The following is a 14056-nucleotide window of genomic DNA, read 5'->3' as shown; positions in this document are numbered from 1 at the left end:
CTTTGGATTGCTCTAATATAGAGCTAGCACAACCACAAAATGTGTCAAATCGGTTCCTCAGTGCACTAAACTTCCTATAGTTCTATTTCACTTGTAAAAACTTTTGGTTAAAATGCTGCCTCCGAAACCAAAGTATTTTACATAGCACAACACTGGGCAAAATCTTTGAGGCAGCGGAAATGGCTTTTGAAGTAGGGAGGGGTTGGCAAGATGCTGTTAGCTTTTTTTTTAAAGTTGCACATCAGGTTGGCTTCCCAACACATTCCCTGCCTTCATGCAATCTTGCTTGAGGCAGCCAGCTGATTAGGGCATTTAAGGTCCCACTTCAGGCCCATTTCCAAAACTTGCCAGCACCTTCCTGACATGGGACAGGCCCGGCAGCTACTTGGAAACAGTGTCCCAGCGGCAGGCTCAGGAGCCTTCGCTGCATCCTCCTGATCCCAATCGGAGCAACTGTGAAGAACGCCACAACTGCAGCAACAAGCAATCCTGTGGAGGGGTTTCCCTCCAGCTATACATTCTTCTGTTTTAGATTTTCAGTACACGTCAGAGCACCTCCATTTTGAGCTGCCCTTGTGGACCCTTACCTACCTCAGCAGCACGACCTCTCCAAGAGGGGCTGCAAGCTTTGTTTTTTTAGGCCTTCCACCTCAGGCACCTGACCACCCACAATTGGGCAGCAAATGCGGAGACGGTCTCTTAATTAGCCAACTCCCTTAAGGTCACAATACCGTGTGCCCAGCCAATACTAGCAGGGTCAGTACTTGAACTTGGCCCTGATACATGAAAAAATTTAAATTTGCTAAGCTTCCACCCCACTGATTCGGCCTTATCACAGATGGAACAGTGCTCTAATTGCATCCAATTTTAATCTGATAATACTTCTCAAAAATAACCAAAGCACTAATAAAAGCTAAATTTCGTTCATCTGAAAAACCCAACTAATATAAGCCCCTGTATCATAAAAGCACACTAGGGATCCCCACTCATCAATTACTGTCTTTAGGAGAAATGTCAGATTAATTTTAAACAAAAAAAGCCAAGTTCTGCTAAACTACTTTAAAATCAAATGTTGGAGCTGTGATGTAGTTTGACTGCTTTATCATTTGTCCTCATCATCTGGTGGGTTACTTACTCACTCAGTAGCTCCAAATCCTTTCAGACTACTTATGATTAAGAAAATACTATGATAATTTTTTTCCCCAAATATATGAAAAAGGGTGAGTGAGAATCCCTCAAACACAACACGACGGCAGAACACAAAAGTCTGCGCTCAGCGTCTGGTGTGCCCAAGAATACCTTTGATAACATTAGCGCCATGAACAAATATGAGTTTTGTATAACATCCAGATGAGCTGACCTCTGTGGCATCATTCACGGCAAGTCAAAAGACATGCTACTTTAAAAAGGGTAGGAGTCTGGTACAACATTATATATGCTGGGCATAAGCTGGCTGTCATATTAGGACCACAAGACTACACTGTTGTCGCTGTTTTTCACTTCCAGGGAAATTTCTTGTCTTGTCATGCTGGAAACAACTGGCTTCCACACCCCCTGCACCACCTCACCCACCAGAAACATGCAAGATGTGGAACAGAAGTATGGTGGATATTCTGATAATATATTTGTCTCTTTTGTCCTACCTTTTCCACTTTTACTGACTGATTTTGCCTCCCTAGAGATTCAAGGATTAATTCTAATGAGCATTAGAACTTCCCCAGCTAACTCTCACATTGACTTAGGACCAATCAGCAAGATCTATCAGGCACCACATTAATCCAGGCCATGGGTAGGGAGTGGGTGGGTGGGTGGTGAGGGTGATGCAAGTCATTTTCTTCAAATCAAGAGCTTTATTATAGCCAAACATTATGCACTGGTTTATAATATAATCAAATATCCATCAAGTTATTTTAAACTACTATTACAGATAAATAAAATAAATGAAAATGAACTGTTATCAATAATAACCCCATGGCAAAGTGCACAGCTTGGCTTCAGCGCTCCACCCGTTACCGTAACTGAGAAAGGAAATGCTCTCCCTATGAGTAAGATTTTAAAAAATCATCAGCAACCCATATACCATGGTACACTACACGATAGCACCAACATAATGCACTATGGCAAGCACCTCCAACATAGTATGAAAATACATTAAAAGTTGTCTCCTGTATTCATCAAGCTCTCATTCTTATTTGAAATTTCAATATTAGAACTTGCTCTTACCTTGAACCTTCTGGGCAGGAGACATATTGAAAGTGCAGTGGTTTCAGGAAATTCTCCAACAATGTAATTGCAAGCGGAACACGTGAAATACGTGAAACATCGGAATACTCTAAACTTGATGGAAGCCTATGATTAATTAACATGTAAAGTGATTTGTAGTAACCTGCAACAAAATAAAAGAACCAGTCAACAGGTCTGGGGGGGAAAAAAAACAAATATTGTTCAAATATTCATTTGGTAATACAGAACTTCAGTATTGTTGAAAAAAAGACATGCTATCAAAGCGTTTCATTTGCAACCAGCATTCTTTTCTCATGCAGCATAAATTGTTGTTTCCCTTTTACTGTTGGTAATTTCTTGTGAGCTGTCCTGATGACTGCAAAACAAAAAGCTTTGATAGCATGTCTCTTTTTTCAGCAATACACGAATATTGTTCAATTAAAGAGCTAATATGTGCGGAATGCTTTATTTCCCAAGAAACCTGCTATCAACAATACATGTATTACACGGTACACTTGTCTTCAGGTTCTATTGCACGATCTATTAGCCTTTCACTCATAGTCATTCTATTATACTCAGCTCACTTAACACAAGAGAAATCAAATGGACATTTTTATACAAGATTCTTTACGAAGAGATGCAATGTAACTCTAAACTTCTCCAAGAAAGAAGTTTATTGCCTTGATTTTTGAAGCATGACCTTCCCAATTCCAAGCCTATTGTTGGCTGGGACTAAATGGAACCTGAGAGTTCAATGCACTAAACGTAGCCCAGGAAAAACAAACAATGCTCTAGATGACGGCAAGCCTATTATCTCAGATTTGCATACACTATGAAAAAGTGAGCCATTATTCTGCCTCAGCAACTTTAGATTTAGTCTCTATGTGCCCACACTCTTTTTTTGAAAAATAAACTTTATTCATAAAATATCTGGAAGAACATTCCAAACCATTTCAAAATCACCATCACAAAAGTACAATCAGATTCAACTGTTTAACTTTAATTACCAACAGTTTCAATAAACAAAAAATCTGTTCCAAGGAATCCAAAAGGTCACAATTGGACTATGTCTTCTTGTTCGCACTTGCCAATTTTGGTTATTATCAATTCTAAAGGTGGGGTGAAAATTATAGCAAGAAAGTAAATTTACAAATTAGATTAAAATTGAAGGTTTGAAATTGAATTTTGTGTTTTGGTAGATGTGGTGAAGAAATAAGAATCACCAAAAATATACAGACTACATTTTTATGAATTAGTGCTCCCAGAATTGGAATTTTACTCACCAAGGGGCACACCAGGATTTTAAGCACAGGGATAGGCAGATCCTCCAGGATTTTCAACCCAACAAAATTAATTGGCTCCTTTTCCAAAAGGCATGTGAAACTCAACACCAGGAGTGTACTTTCTTAAATCTACCCTAAAATGTTTAGGCAAATAGGATATATGGGGCTGTTCACACATATTGACGCAATAGGGCATGATGGGCAGTCCATGTCCATTTGGGTATCCACTCAAGCCTGATCCTCAGGCATTTTTGATTAACGGTTCAATATGTAAAGCACACAAGGAAAATAATGGGCAGTTGAAGCATTTTTGCATCAATTTTGCCAATAGGAGTTTATGTCTTGTGTCGAAAGTAACCTTTTCAAAAAATAATTGTTTAGTAAACATAATAAGAATTATACAGGAAACTCAAAGTTACATTTCAAGTGCACACTGAAGCATACTGAATATTCATTATTGTGAACTTCTGATTTCTAATTATCAAGAATAAATGTGGCCTAGTTTATATAATTGAAAGCCAGTCTTGGAGAAGCAAATTTATACATCAAATCTGGCGTAATTGTGAGTGTTTTTAAAAGAAAAAGGCACATTAACACTGTATAAGGTACACAGAGATATGTAAATCAGATAGACGTGCATAAAGATAAATTATAGACAGAATTCACACCACCCCAGATTGTATTCAAATGGTCACAGCAACAAAAAATTCCTAGCATTATGCTATAGTCTATGCATAAATATCAAAATCCAAAATAGCACAGTAGGTTTGGTAGTGGAGTTAAGTTACAATCATTCTTAACATTGAAACCAAGCATTTAAGAGGATACCGGTTTATCAGACATATGAACATACAAATTAGGAGGAGTAGGCCCACGTGGCCCTTTGAGCCTGCTCCACCATTCAATAAGATCATGGCTGATCTGATTTTAACCTCAACTCCACATTCCTGTCGTAGCCCAATAACCTTTCACCCCCTTATCAGGAATCTATCGAACTCTGCCTTAAAAAATGTTCATAGATTCTGCTTCCCTGCCCTTTGAGGAAGGGTTCCAAAGACTTGCAACCCTCAGAAAAAATTTCTCCTCATCTCGGTCTTAAAGGGGCGACCCCTTATTTTCAATGGCCCCTTCACAGAATCATAGAGCAGAAGAGGCCCTTCGGCCCATCAAGTCTGCATCGACACGTGAGAAACACCTGACCTACCTACCTAATCCCATTGACCAACACTTGGCCCATAGCCTTGAATGCTATGACGTGCCAAGTGCTCATCCAGGTACTTTTTAAAGGATGTGAGGCAACCCGCCTCCACCACCCTCCCAGGCAGTGCATTCCAGACCATCACCACCCTCTGGGTAAAAAAGTTTTTCCTCACATCCCCCCTAAACCTCCTGTCCTTCACCTTGAACTTATGCCCCCTTGTGACTGACCCTTCAACTAAGGGGAACAGCTGCTCCCTATCCACCCTGTCCATGCCCCTCATAATCTTGTACACCGCGATCAGGTCGCCTCTCAGTCTTCTCTGCTCCAACGAAAACAACCCAACTCTATCCAACCTCTCTTCATAATTTAAATGTTTCATCCCAGGCAACATCTTGATGAATCTCCTCTGAACCCCCTCCAGTGCAATCACATCCTTCCTATAATGTGGCGATCAGAACTGCACACAGTACTCCAGCTGCGGCTTCACCAAGGTTCTATACAACTCCAACGTGACCGCTCTACTTTTATAATCTATGCCTCAATTGATGAAGGCAAGTGTCCCATATGCCTTTTTCACCACCCCACTAACATGCCCCTCCGCCTTCAGAGATCTATGGACACACACGCCAAGGTCCCTTTGATCCTCAAAACTTCCTAGTGCCATGCCGTTCATTGAATACTTCCTTATCAAATTATTCCTTCCAAAGTGTATCACCTCACACTTTTCAGAGTTAAATTCCATCTGCCACTTATCTGCCCATTTGACCATCCCGTCTATATCTTCCTGTAACCCAAGACACTCAACCTTACTGTTAACCACCCGGCCAATCTTTGTGTCACCCTTGATCTAGATTCCTCCACAAGAGGAGAGATCCTCTCCACATCCACTCTGTTAAGTCCGCTCAGGATCTTGTATGTTTCAACCAAGTCGCCTCTTACTCTTCTACACTCCAGCAGAGACAAGCCTAGCCTGTCCAGCCTTTCCTCATAAGACAACCCACCCATTCCAGGTACTCGTCTAGTAACCTTTCTCCAAACTGCTTCCAATGCATTTACAACCTTCCTTAAATAAGGAGACCAATACTGTACACATCTTTTAAAGCACTCCCAAAATATTTTAATTGTGTTATTAGAAGTCACTAACCTTTCTGAACCATGTAGTGCAAAATTTGCTCAACCAATGATGCTACAATGTTAGCATCCTGTACAACCAGCAAATATGTTTTTTCTGAGGAAAAGGTCTCCAGCATCCTCAAAGGCACAGTAACATTCAAACTTTCATTGTCACAGCTCTTCAATAACCTATGAAGCCAAAAATAAGTTTGTTACTTGAAAAAAGATAAACTAACAAATAAAATAGTTTGTAAAATATGTGATATTGACATAACAGAAACAGGAGTAGGCCATTTAGCCCCTTAAACCTACTTCACCATTCAATGAGATCACAAATGACCTATGTCCTAACTCCATATAGCCACCATGGCCCTTATATATTGGATTAATGTGAGTAGTGGTGTCCCACAGGGATGTGGGTTGGGTCTTCAAATATTCAATGTATTTATTGACAACTTAAATGTTGGGATAGAGTGTCACATATCCAAGTTTGCTAATGACACAAAGACAGGTGATGTTGTAAGTAGTGCAGATGAAAGAAGATATATTACTAGATTAAGTAATGTGATCTATCACTCAGATTTAAAATTAATTAATGCACCATCAACTCCAATTTGTGGAATAGTTCCAAACCTCTAACTATCATCTCCATGTAGCAGTGTTTCCCAACTTCACTCCTGAAAGGTCTGGTTATAACTTTTAGGATATGCTCTTCAGTCCTAGGCTTCCAATCAGCATAATTAGTATCTCTCTATCTACCCTATCAGCTGCCCCTAAAGTCTGGAAAACTTTGATCAAATAATCCCTCAATATTCTAAATTTCAGGGAATACAATGCTAGTTTATGCACTCTCTTCTCTTAGGCTAATGCCTGGAGTCCAAATAATTCTTAGTATAAAATTTACATGAAACTCCCTCCAAGGCCAACATATCCTTCCTAAGGTGTGTTGCCTAGAGCCAATCACAATGCTTCAGGTCTTCTAACCAGGGCTTTGCATTGCTGGAACATGGCTACTAACTTTTGTATCCTCACCTTCTAGATATAAACATCAGAGTTGCATTGCCTTATTGATTTCTTTCTTTACCTGTTCTGGACATTTTAATGATCTATGTGCCTGGACCCCAAGTCTCTTTGGACCTACACTGCTACTCACTTTTCACCATTTCAAAAGTACTCTGATCTATCTTTTTTTTTAGAACCAAGTAGTTGAGTTCGCACTTACCAATATTGAAATTTAACATAGTTTTGCCCATTTACTTAATCTAGTAATATATCTTTCTGCTTTCAACTGCACTACTTACAACATCACCTGTCTTCTTGTCAATAGCAAACTTGGATATGCAGCTCTCTATCCCATCATTTAAGTTGTCAATAAATACATTGAATATTTGAGGACCCAACCCACATCCCTGTGGGACACCACTACTCACATTCCACTAATTCAAGCGCCTGTCCATTATGCCTACTGTATCCTGGCACTCAGCTAACCCTCTAATCGAATCAATAATTTGCCTTCAATTCCATGAGCTTCAACTTTAGCTTTGACTTTGTCAAAGGTGATCTGGAAGTCCATATAAAAAACATCCATTAACATTCCAGTCCACTACTTTATTCACCTGTCCAAAATATTTATCAAGCATGGCCTATCCTTTACAAATCCATGCTTGCTCTCTCTCATCAGCTGAATATTTTCAAGGTGTTTGGTCACCCTATCCTTAATTATACATTCTTGCAACTTCCTGACAAAAATTGTTAGACTAACTGGTCTCTGAATCCCTGGTTTTCCTATCTAAAGGAACAGCCCCCAAATCAAGGCAACTCTGAAGATTATAGTTATGGTAACTGCAAGGTTCTCACCTACTGCCTTTAAGAGCATGGAATGGAAGTTATCTGGCCCTCAGTATCTGTTACTTTAGTGTTATTATTTTCTTCATCATATTAATTTGAATTAATTATAAATATCTGCATTATTAATGGCCATTTATTTTCAGCATCATAAGCTTTTGATCACCAAAAAACATACTAAAAAAAGAAATAATAAATGATCATCTAACTTGTAAAACAGATTTTCCACGTATGACATTGACTCTTTGCTGGGGCATTGCTCCCCAGGCACCAACAGTCCTTTGTCTCAGCAGCTTTTTTTCAAGTGTGAACCTGGATAGCTGTGTACAAACGAGCGATTCAAACCATGGAGAGTTTGATCTTCATGTCACCACACAATCACATTGCAAAAGGCAATGCAAGCTAGGAGACAGGAGAAGGAATCCCTGGCTGAAGTTTTCACCTCGAATGCAGGAGGCACAAATTTGCATGACCTGGGACATTCAGGTCAGCGTATGAATTAGTGGTGCATTGGGTAGTGCCTTAACCTATCTAAATTAAAAGCTTTAAGCAACATTTATAACCATCCCTTTCCTCTATTTCTCCTCCCACCATTCCCATTAAACCATTTTGACAACTTTGGGTGATGATATTTAATAATGGAAAAATTAGGGCAAAATAATGCCAGTAATAAAGCAAGTCGTTTGAGTTAATAGGAATAAAAAGCAGTATATCAAGTTCATGATTTTTCATTCTTAGGATGTGGCATCAGTGGCAAGGTCAGCATTTATTGCTCAGCCCATATTGTTTAAGGTTGTGGTGGCTAGCCATCTTCTTGAATCATTGCAGTCCACATGGTGTTGGTACATCCACATAGCTGTAATGGAGGGAACTCCAGAATTTTGACCCAGCAACAGAGAAGCAGCTGCACTATGGTTCCAATTCAGGATGGCGTGTGGCTCAGGCAGGAGCTTGGAGGTGGTGGTGCTCTATGCATCTGCTGTCCTTATGCTTCTACATGGTTTTATCCGTGAATCGCCACCTTGGCATGATGAAGAGTATTGTGCATTCTGACAATCCCTTGAGCAATGCTGCCTGGAGCTCCTTGCTCATAGTAGAGCCACCCATGTCAACAAGGTTGGGGAAAGGTGCCTGACAAGGCGAGGTCCAAAAAGTCCTCAAGGCAGAACAGGCGAAGGAACACTGTGCATCTCACTGACTGCGAAGGTGGAAGAAAGGTGCAGCAGAAAGGGAGGTCCCGGTCATTGTGGTTTGACATGCCATCAAAATCTTACCACCGACCTGTCAAGGACGTGTTCCATGATGGTGCCCAAGATCTCCACATTAAATAAAGTCAGGCACAGGCTACTACCAGGGTCCATCAGCCATGTTCTGTGACAATGGAGGACTGATGATGAGGAAAGAGCTGTAAGCCTGGCAGTACCTCGTCAAGAATATACACACAGGCAACAGGTGCATGAAGGCCATTGGACAACTGTGTTGAGAGAGAGGTGTCTTTGAGCAGCAGCATCTGTGACTGAGCAGTCCTCTTCAGGATACCATCTGCTCACCGAATGGAGAGGGGACTAGAAAAGTTGCCCGAAGAAATTGGTTGGCCCACCTTTGCCTGGTTGGGCAACAATGCCCAGCAGGGTCACCACCTTTGTGGTCAAAAAAACGAAACTCTAAATGTTGTAACTTCAATTTTAAAACAAATACTCTCAAGTGACCACCCAGAAAGAACAGGGAAATCATGTCACGTGAGCTATCAAGGCTCCAAATTGGCATCACCAGCCTCCATGAGATCTGCCTTCCTGGACAGGGGCAGTTTTTTTTTTAATTCATTCATGGGATGTGGGCACAATGGCAAGGCCAGCACCCCTAATTGCCCTTGAGATGGTGATGGTGAGCTGCCTTCTTCAACCACTCCATGTGGTGCAGGTACACCCACAGTGCTGTTATGGAGGGAGTTCCAAAACTTTGACCCAGCGACAGTGAAGCAATGGCAATATAGTTCCAAGTCAGGATGGTGTGTGACTTGGAGGGGAACTTCCAGGTGGTGGTGCTCCCAAGCATCTGCTGCCCTTGTCCTTCTAGGTGGTAGCGGTCATGGGTTTTGAAGGTGCTGTCTCAGGAGGTTTAGCGAATTCCTGCAGTCCACCTTGTAGATGGTACACACTGCTGCCACTGTGCGTCAGTGGTGGAGGGGGTGAATATTTGTGGAAGGGGTGCCAATCAAGCGGCTATTTTGCCCTGGATGGTGTGAAGCTTCTTGAGTGTTGTTGGAGCTGCACTGGTCCAGGCAAGTGGAGAGTCTTCCATCACACTCCTGACTTGGGTCCTGAAGATGGTAGGAAAGCTTTGAGGAGTCAGGGGATGAGTTACCTGCTGCAGGATTCCTAGCCTCTGACTGCTTTTGTAGCCACAGTATTTATTTGGCTAGTCCAGTTCAGTTTCTGGTCAATGGTAACCCCGAGGGTGTTGATAGTGGGGGATTCAGCAATGGTAATGCCATTGAATGTCACATGAACAAGGAGCAGGAGTAGGCTATTTGGCCCCTCGAGCCTGCTCTGCCATTTAATAAGATCATGGCTGATCTGATAGTAACCTCAAATCTGCATCCCACCTACCCTCTGATACCCCCAAAAACCCTTGCTCACCAAGAATCTATCCACCTTTGGGTTAAAAATATTCAAACACTCTGCTTCCACCACCTTTTCAGGAAGAGAATTCCTAAGACTCTCGACCCTCAAAAAATGTTGCCTTATCTTCGTTTTAAATGGGGTTCCCTTATCTTTAAACAGTGACCCCTAGTTCTAGGGGCAATGGTTAGATTCTCTTTTGTTGGGGATGGTCATTGCCTGACACGTGTGTGAAGTGAATATTACTTGCCACTTGACAGCCTAAGCCTGGATATTGTCCAGGGGTCTTGCTGTATTTGGACATGTGCTGCTTCAATATCTGAGAAGTCGCGAATGGTGATCATCAGCAAACAACCCCACTTCTAACCTTATGATGGAAGGAAGGTCATTGATGAAGCAGCTGAAGATGGTTGGGCCTAGCACACTACCCTGCAGTGATGTCCTGGAACTGATGATTAACCTCCAACAACCACAACCATCTTCCTTTGTGCTTGGTATGACTCCAACCAGTAGAGAGGTTTCCCCGATTCCCATTGACTCCAGTTTTGCTAGGGATCATTGATGCCACACTCGGCCAAATACTACTTGATGTCCAGGGCAGTCACTCTCAACTCACCTCGGGCGTTCGGCCTTTTTGTCCATGTTTGAACCAAGACTGTAATGAGGTCACGAGCTGAGTGATCACGGCTGAACCCAAACCGGGCATCAGTGAGCAGGTTATTTTTAAGCAAGTGCTGCTTGATAGTACTGTTGATGACCCCTTCCATCACTTTATTAATAATCGAAAGCAAACTGATGGGGCAGGTTGATGCCTGTGTTGTAGCTGTAGTGAAACAGCCTGGCTAGGGGCGCAGCAGGTTCTGAAGCACAAATCTTCAGTACTATTGCTGGAATATTTCAGGGCCTATAGCTTTTGCAGTATCCAGTGCCTTCAGTCTTTTCTTGATATCACGACCGGTGAATCAAATTCGCTGAAGGCTGGCTGTGATGCTGGGGACCTCCGGAAGAAGCCAAGGTGGATCAGCCACTTGGCACTGCTGGCTGAAGCTTGTTGAAAATGCATCAGCCCCATCCTTTGCACTGATGTGCTGGGCACCCCCATTATCGAGGATCAGGATATTTGTGGAGACTCCTCCTCCAGTTACTTGTCTAATTGTTCACCACCATTCGCTACTGAATGTGACAGGACAGCAGAGGTTAGATCTGATCCAATGATTGTGGAATCGCTTAGCTCTGTCTATCGCCTGCTGCTTATGTTGTTTGGCACGCAAGTAGTCCTGAGTTGTAGCTTCACTAGGTTGGCATCTCATTTTTAGGTATGCCTGGTGTTGCTCCTGGCATGCCCTCCTGCACTCTTCATGGAACCAGGGTTGATGCCCTAGCTTGATGGTAATGGCAAAGTAGGGGAAATGCCGGACCATTAGGTTACAGATTATGGTTGAGTACAATGCTGCTGCTGTTGCTGATGGCCCACAGTGCCTCAGATGCCCAGTCTCAAGCTGCTAGATCTGTTCGAAACCTATCCCATTTAGCGCCACACATCACGATGGAGGGTATCCTCAACGTGAAGACGGGACTTCGTCTCCACAAGGACAGTGCGGTGGTCACTCCTACCAATGCTGTCTCAGACAGATCAATCTGCAGCAGGCAGATTGGCGAGGATGAGGACAAGCATGTTTTTCCCTCATTAGTTCCCTCACCACCTGCTGCAGACTCAATCTAGCAGCTATGTCCTTTAGTACTCTGCCAGCGTGGTCAGTAGTGGTGCTACGGAGTCACTCTTGGTGATGGACATCCAAGTCCCCACCCAGAGTACATTCTGCGCCTTTGCTATCCTCAGTGCTTCTGCCAAGTGGTGTTCAACATGGAGTACTGACTCATCAGCTGACAGGGGTACAGCATGTTGTAATCAGCAGGAGGTTTCCTTGCCCATGTTTGGCCTGATGCCATGAAACTTCATGGGGTCCAGAGTCGATGTTAAGGACTCCCAGGGCAACTCACTCCCGACTCTAGACCACTGTGCTACCACTTCTGCTGGGTCTGTCCTGCAAGTGGGACAGGGCATACCCAGTGATGGTGGTGGTGGTGGTGGTGTCTGGGACATAATCTGTAAGGTACGATTCCGTGGGTATGACTATGTCAGGCTGTTGTCTGACTAGTCTGTGAGACAGCTCTTCCAATTTTGGCACAAGCCACCAGATGTTAGTTGGGATGACTTTGCAGGGTCGACAGGGCTAAGTGTGCCCTTATCGTTTTCAATGCCTAAGTTAATGCCCAATGGTACATCCACTTTCATTCCTTATAGGCTTCGTTCCGTTTGATACAACTGAGTGGCTTGCTAAGCCATTTCAGAGGGCATCTACATCACTGTGGATCTGGGGTCACATGTAGGTCAGACCAGGTAAGAACGGCAGATTTCCTTCCCTAAAGGACACGAGTGAACCAGATGGATTTTTACGACAACTGGCAATGGTTTCATGGTCATCAATTTTATTGGATTCAAATTCCACTATCTGCCATGGTGGGATTCAAACCCGATCCCCAGGGCATTACCCTGGGTCTCTGGATTACTCTGGGACACAAGACCATTGATAATACCACTGCACCATCGCCTCCCGTTGAAGCCGAAGGAATAAGCAGGAATATACACCTTCTAGATGGTGGAGGTCACAGGTTTGAAATGTCCTATTGAAATCCCCATAATGTAGGTCAACATGGTGCTTCTGAAATAATGACACAACACAATCAAGTTCCAGATCATGGCTTTGCCATCAGGTAGCCGTTATTGTGGGAGGAGCAGGTTATTCATTTTTGTCAACAAAAAAAAATCAAAGAGCATGGGGAGCACCAAATAGCAAAGCTAAGCCTTCCTGAACTGAGATCACAACTGCCCTATCCCTATCAACGAGTTACACAGTGGGATCAGCAAAGGCCTGGCTATTGGACATTGTCGTCTTCTTGACTATAGGAAAATGCACAGCAAGGAGAGCACTCCTTGAGAGCACAAGGAGAGCATTTTTTTTTAAAAATGCAACGTTTCACAGCAATACAGCAACTTATGCTTATTCTATAAATAAACAGCTGACTTAAATTACAAAGGAAGCAATCACTGTAAGGAAAGGGTTGCAGCACAAAGTTCTGGTCCCCACTGGTATTTCACTGTGATTGCATGCAGCACAGTAATGACAAGTGCAAACTAGCAAGTACAGCAGTAACGTGAAACTGCTCTGTAACAGTGACACACACTCAGCATGTTCATATAAAATCCCTTCGTCTGCTACTTTAAATGTTCAAATTTCTATTAAATTGGCAAGCGACAGAAAACTAACAATTTAGCATGTTTGCTGATACACAAAGCTCAAATTCACCCAAGTGCATCCCATTATAAAGGTCACCCAAGCTCCTAATTCTAATGTCATTCAGAGCACATACAACAGTCTGAGTATGCCATAAAAAACTGCTTACCTGCAAGATAAACCCAATAAACGTTTTATTTGATATAAACATATTTGTTTGTTAGAATCAGCTAGCTGCTGCACATACTGAGCACTATGCTTAACCAAATTTTGACACATCCATGTCTGAAAGAGAGAGGGGAAATTCAAGTTAATTTATAGCTTGCATGGAACAATTTATAAAAACACCAGTCTTACCTTGATATTTAACACTCAATACCCATTACTATTATGTCAGCCTCATTTAAAGCTAGCAAACGCAAAGATGATTGACAGCTCAACAAATCAATAGGTAAGGAAACCATTGAAACTGTT

General features: G+C 42.4%; 1 protein-coding gene across 6 annotated transcripts in view; it reads right to left on the bottom strand.

Moving 5' to 3' along the window:
• Nucleotides 1-14056, bottom strand: part of ube3c (ubiquitin protein ligase E3C) — a 169830-nt gene that overhangs the window by 130867 nt on the left and 24907 nt on the right. For 5 of the 6 annotated variants that reach the window (XM_078537131.1, XM_078537136.1, XM_078537147.1 and 2 more), the window contains 3 exons: nt 13752-13867; nt 5852-6009; nt 2224-2386 (listed from right to left, as the gene is read on the bottom strand). In XM_078537131.1, coding sequence (XP_078393257.1) covers nt 2224-2386; nt 5852-6009; nt 13752-13867 — 437 coding nt within the window. Of the gene's footprint in view, nt 1-2223; nt 2387-5851; nt 6010-13751; nt 13869-14056 lie in introns of those variants that run through there. The other variant, XM_078537154.1, reaches the window with a different exon arrangement.

Source organism: Cetorhinus maximus, chromosome 3 (genome assembly GCF_964194155.1).
Source record: "Cetorhinus maximus chromosome 3, sCetMax3.hap1.1, whole genome shotgun sequence".
Lineage (NCBI taxonomy): Eukaryota > Metazoa > Chordata > Chondrichthyes > Lamniformes > Cetorhinidae > Cetorhinus > Cetorhinus maximus.
This window is presented reverse-complemented; position numbering and strand designations above follow the sequence as displayed.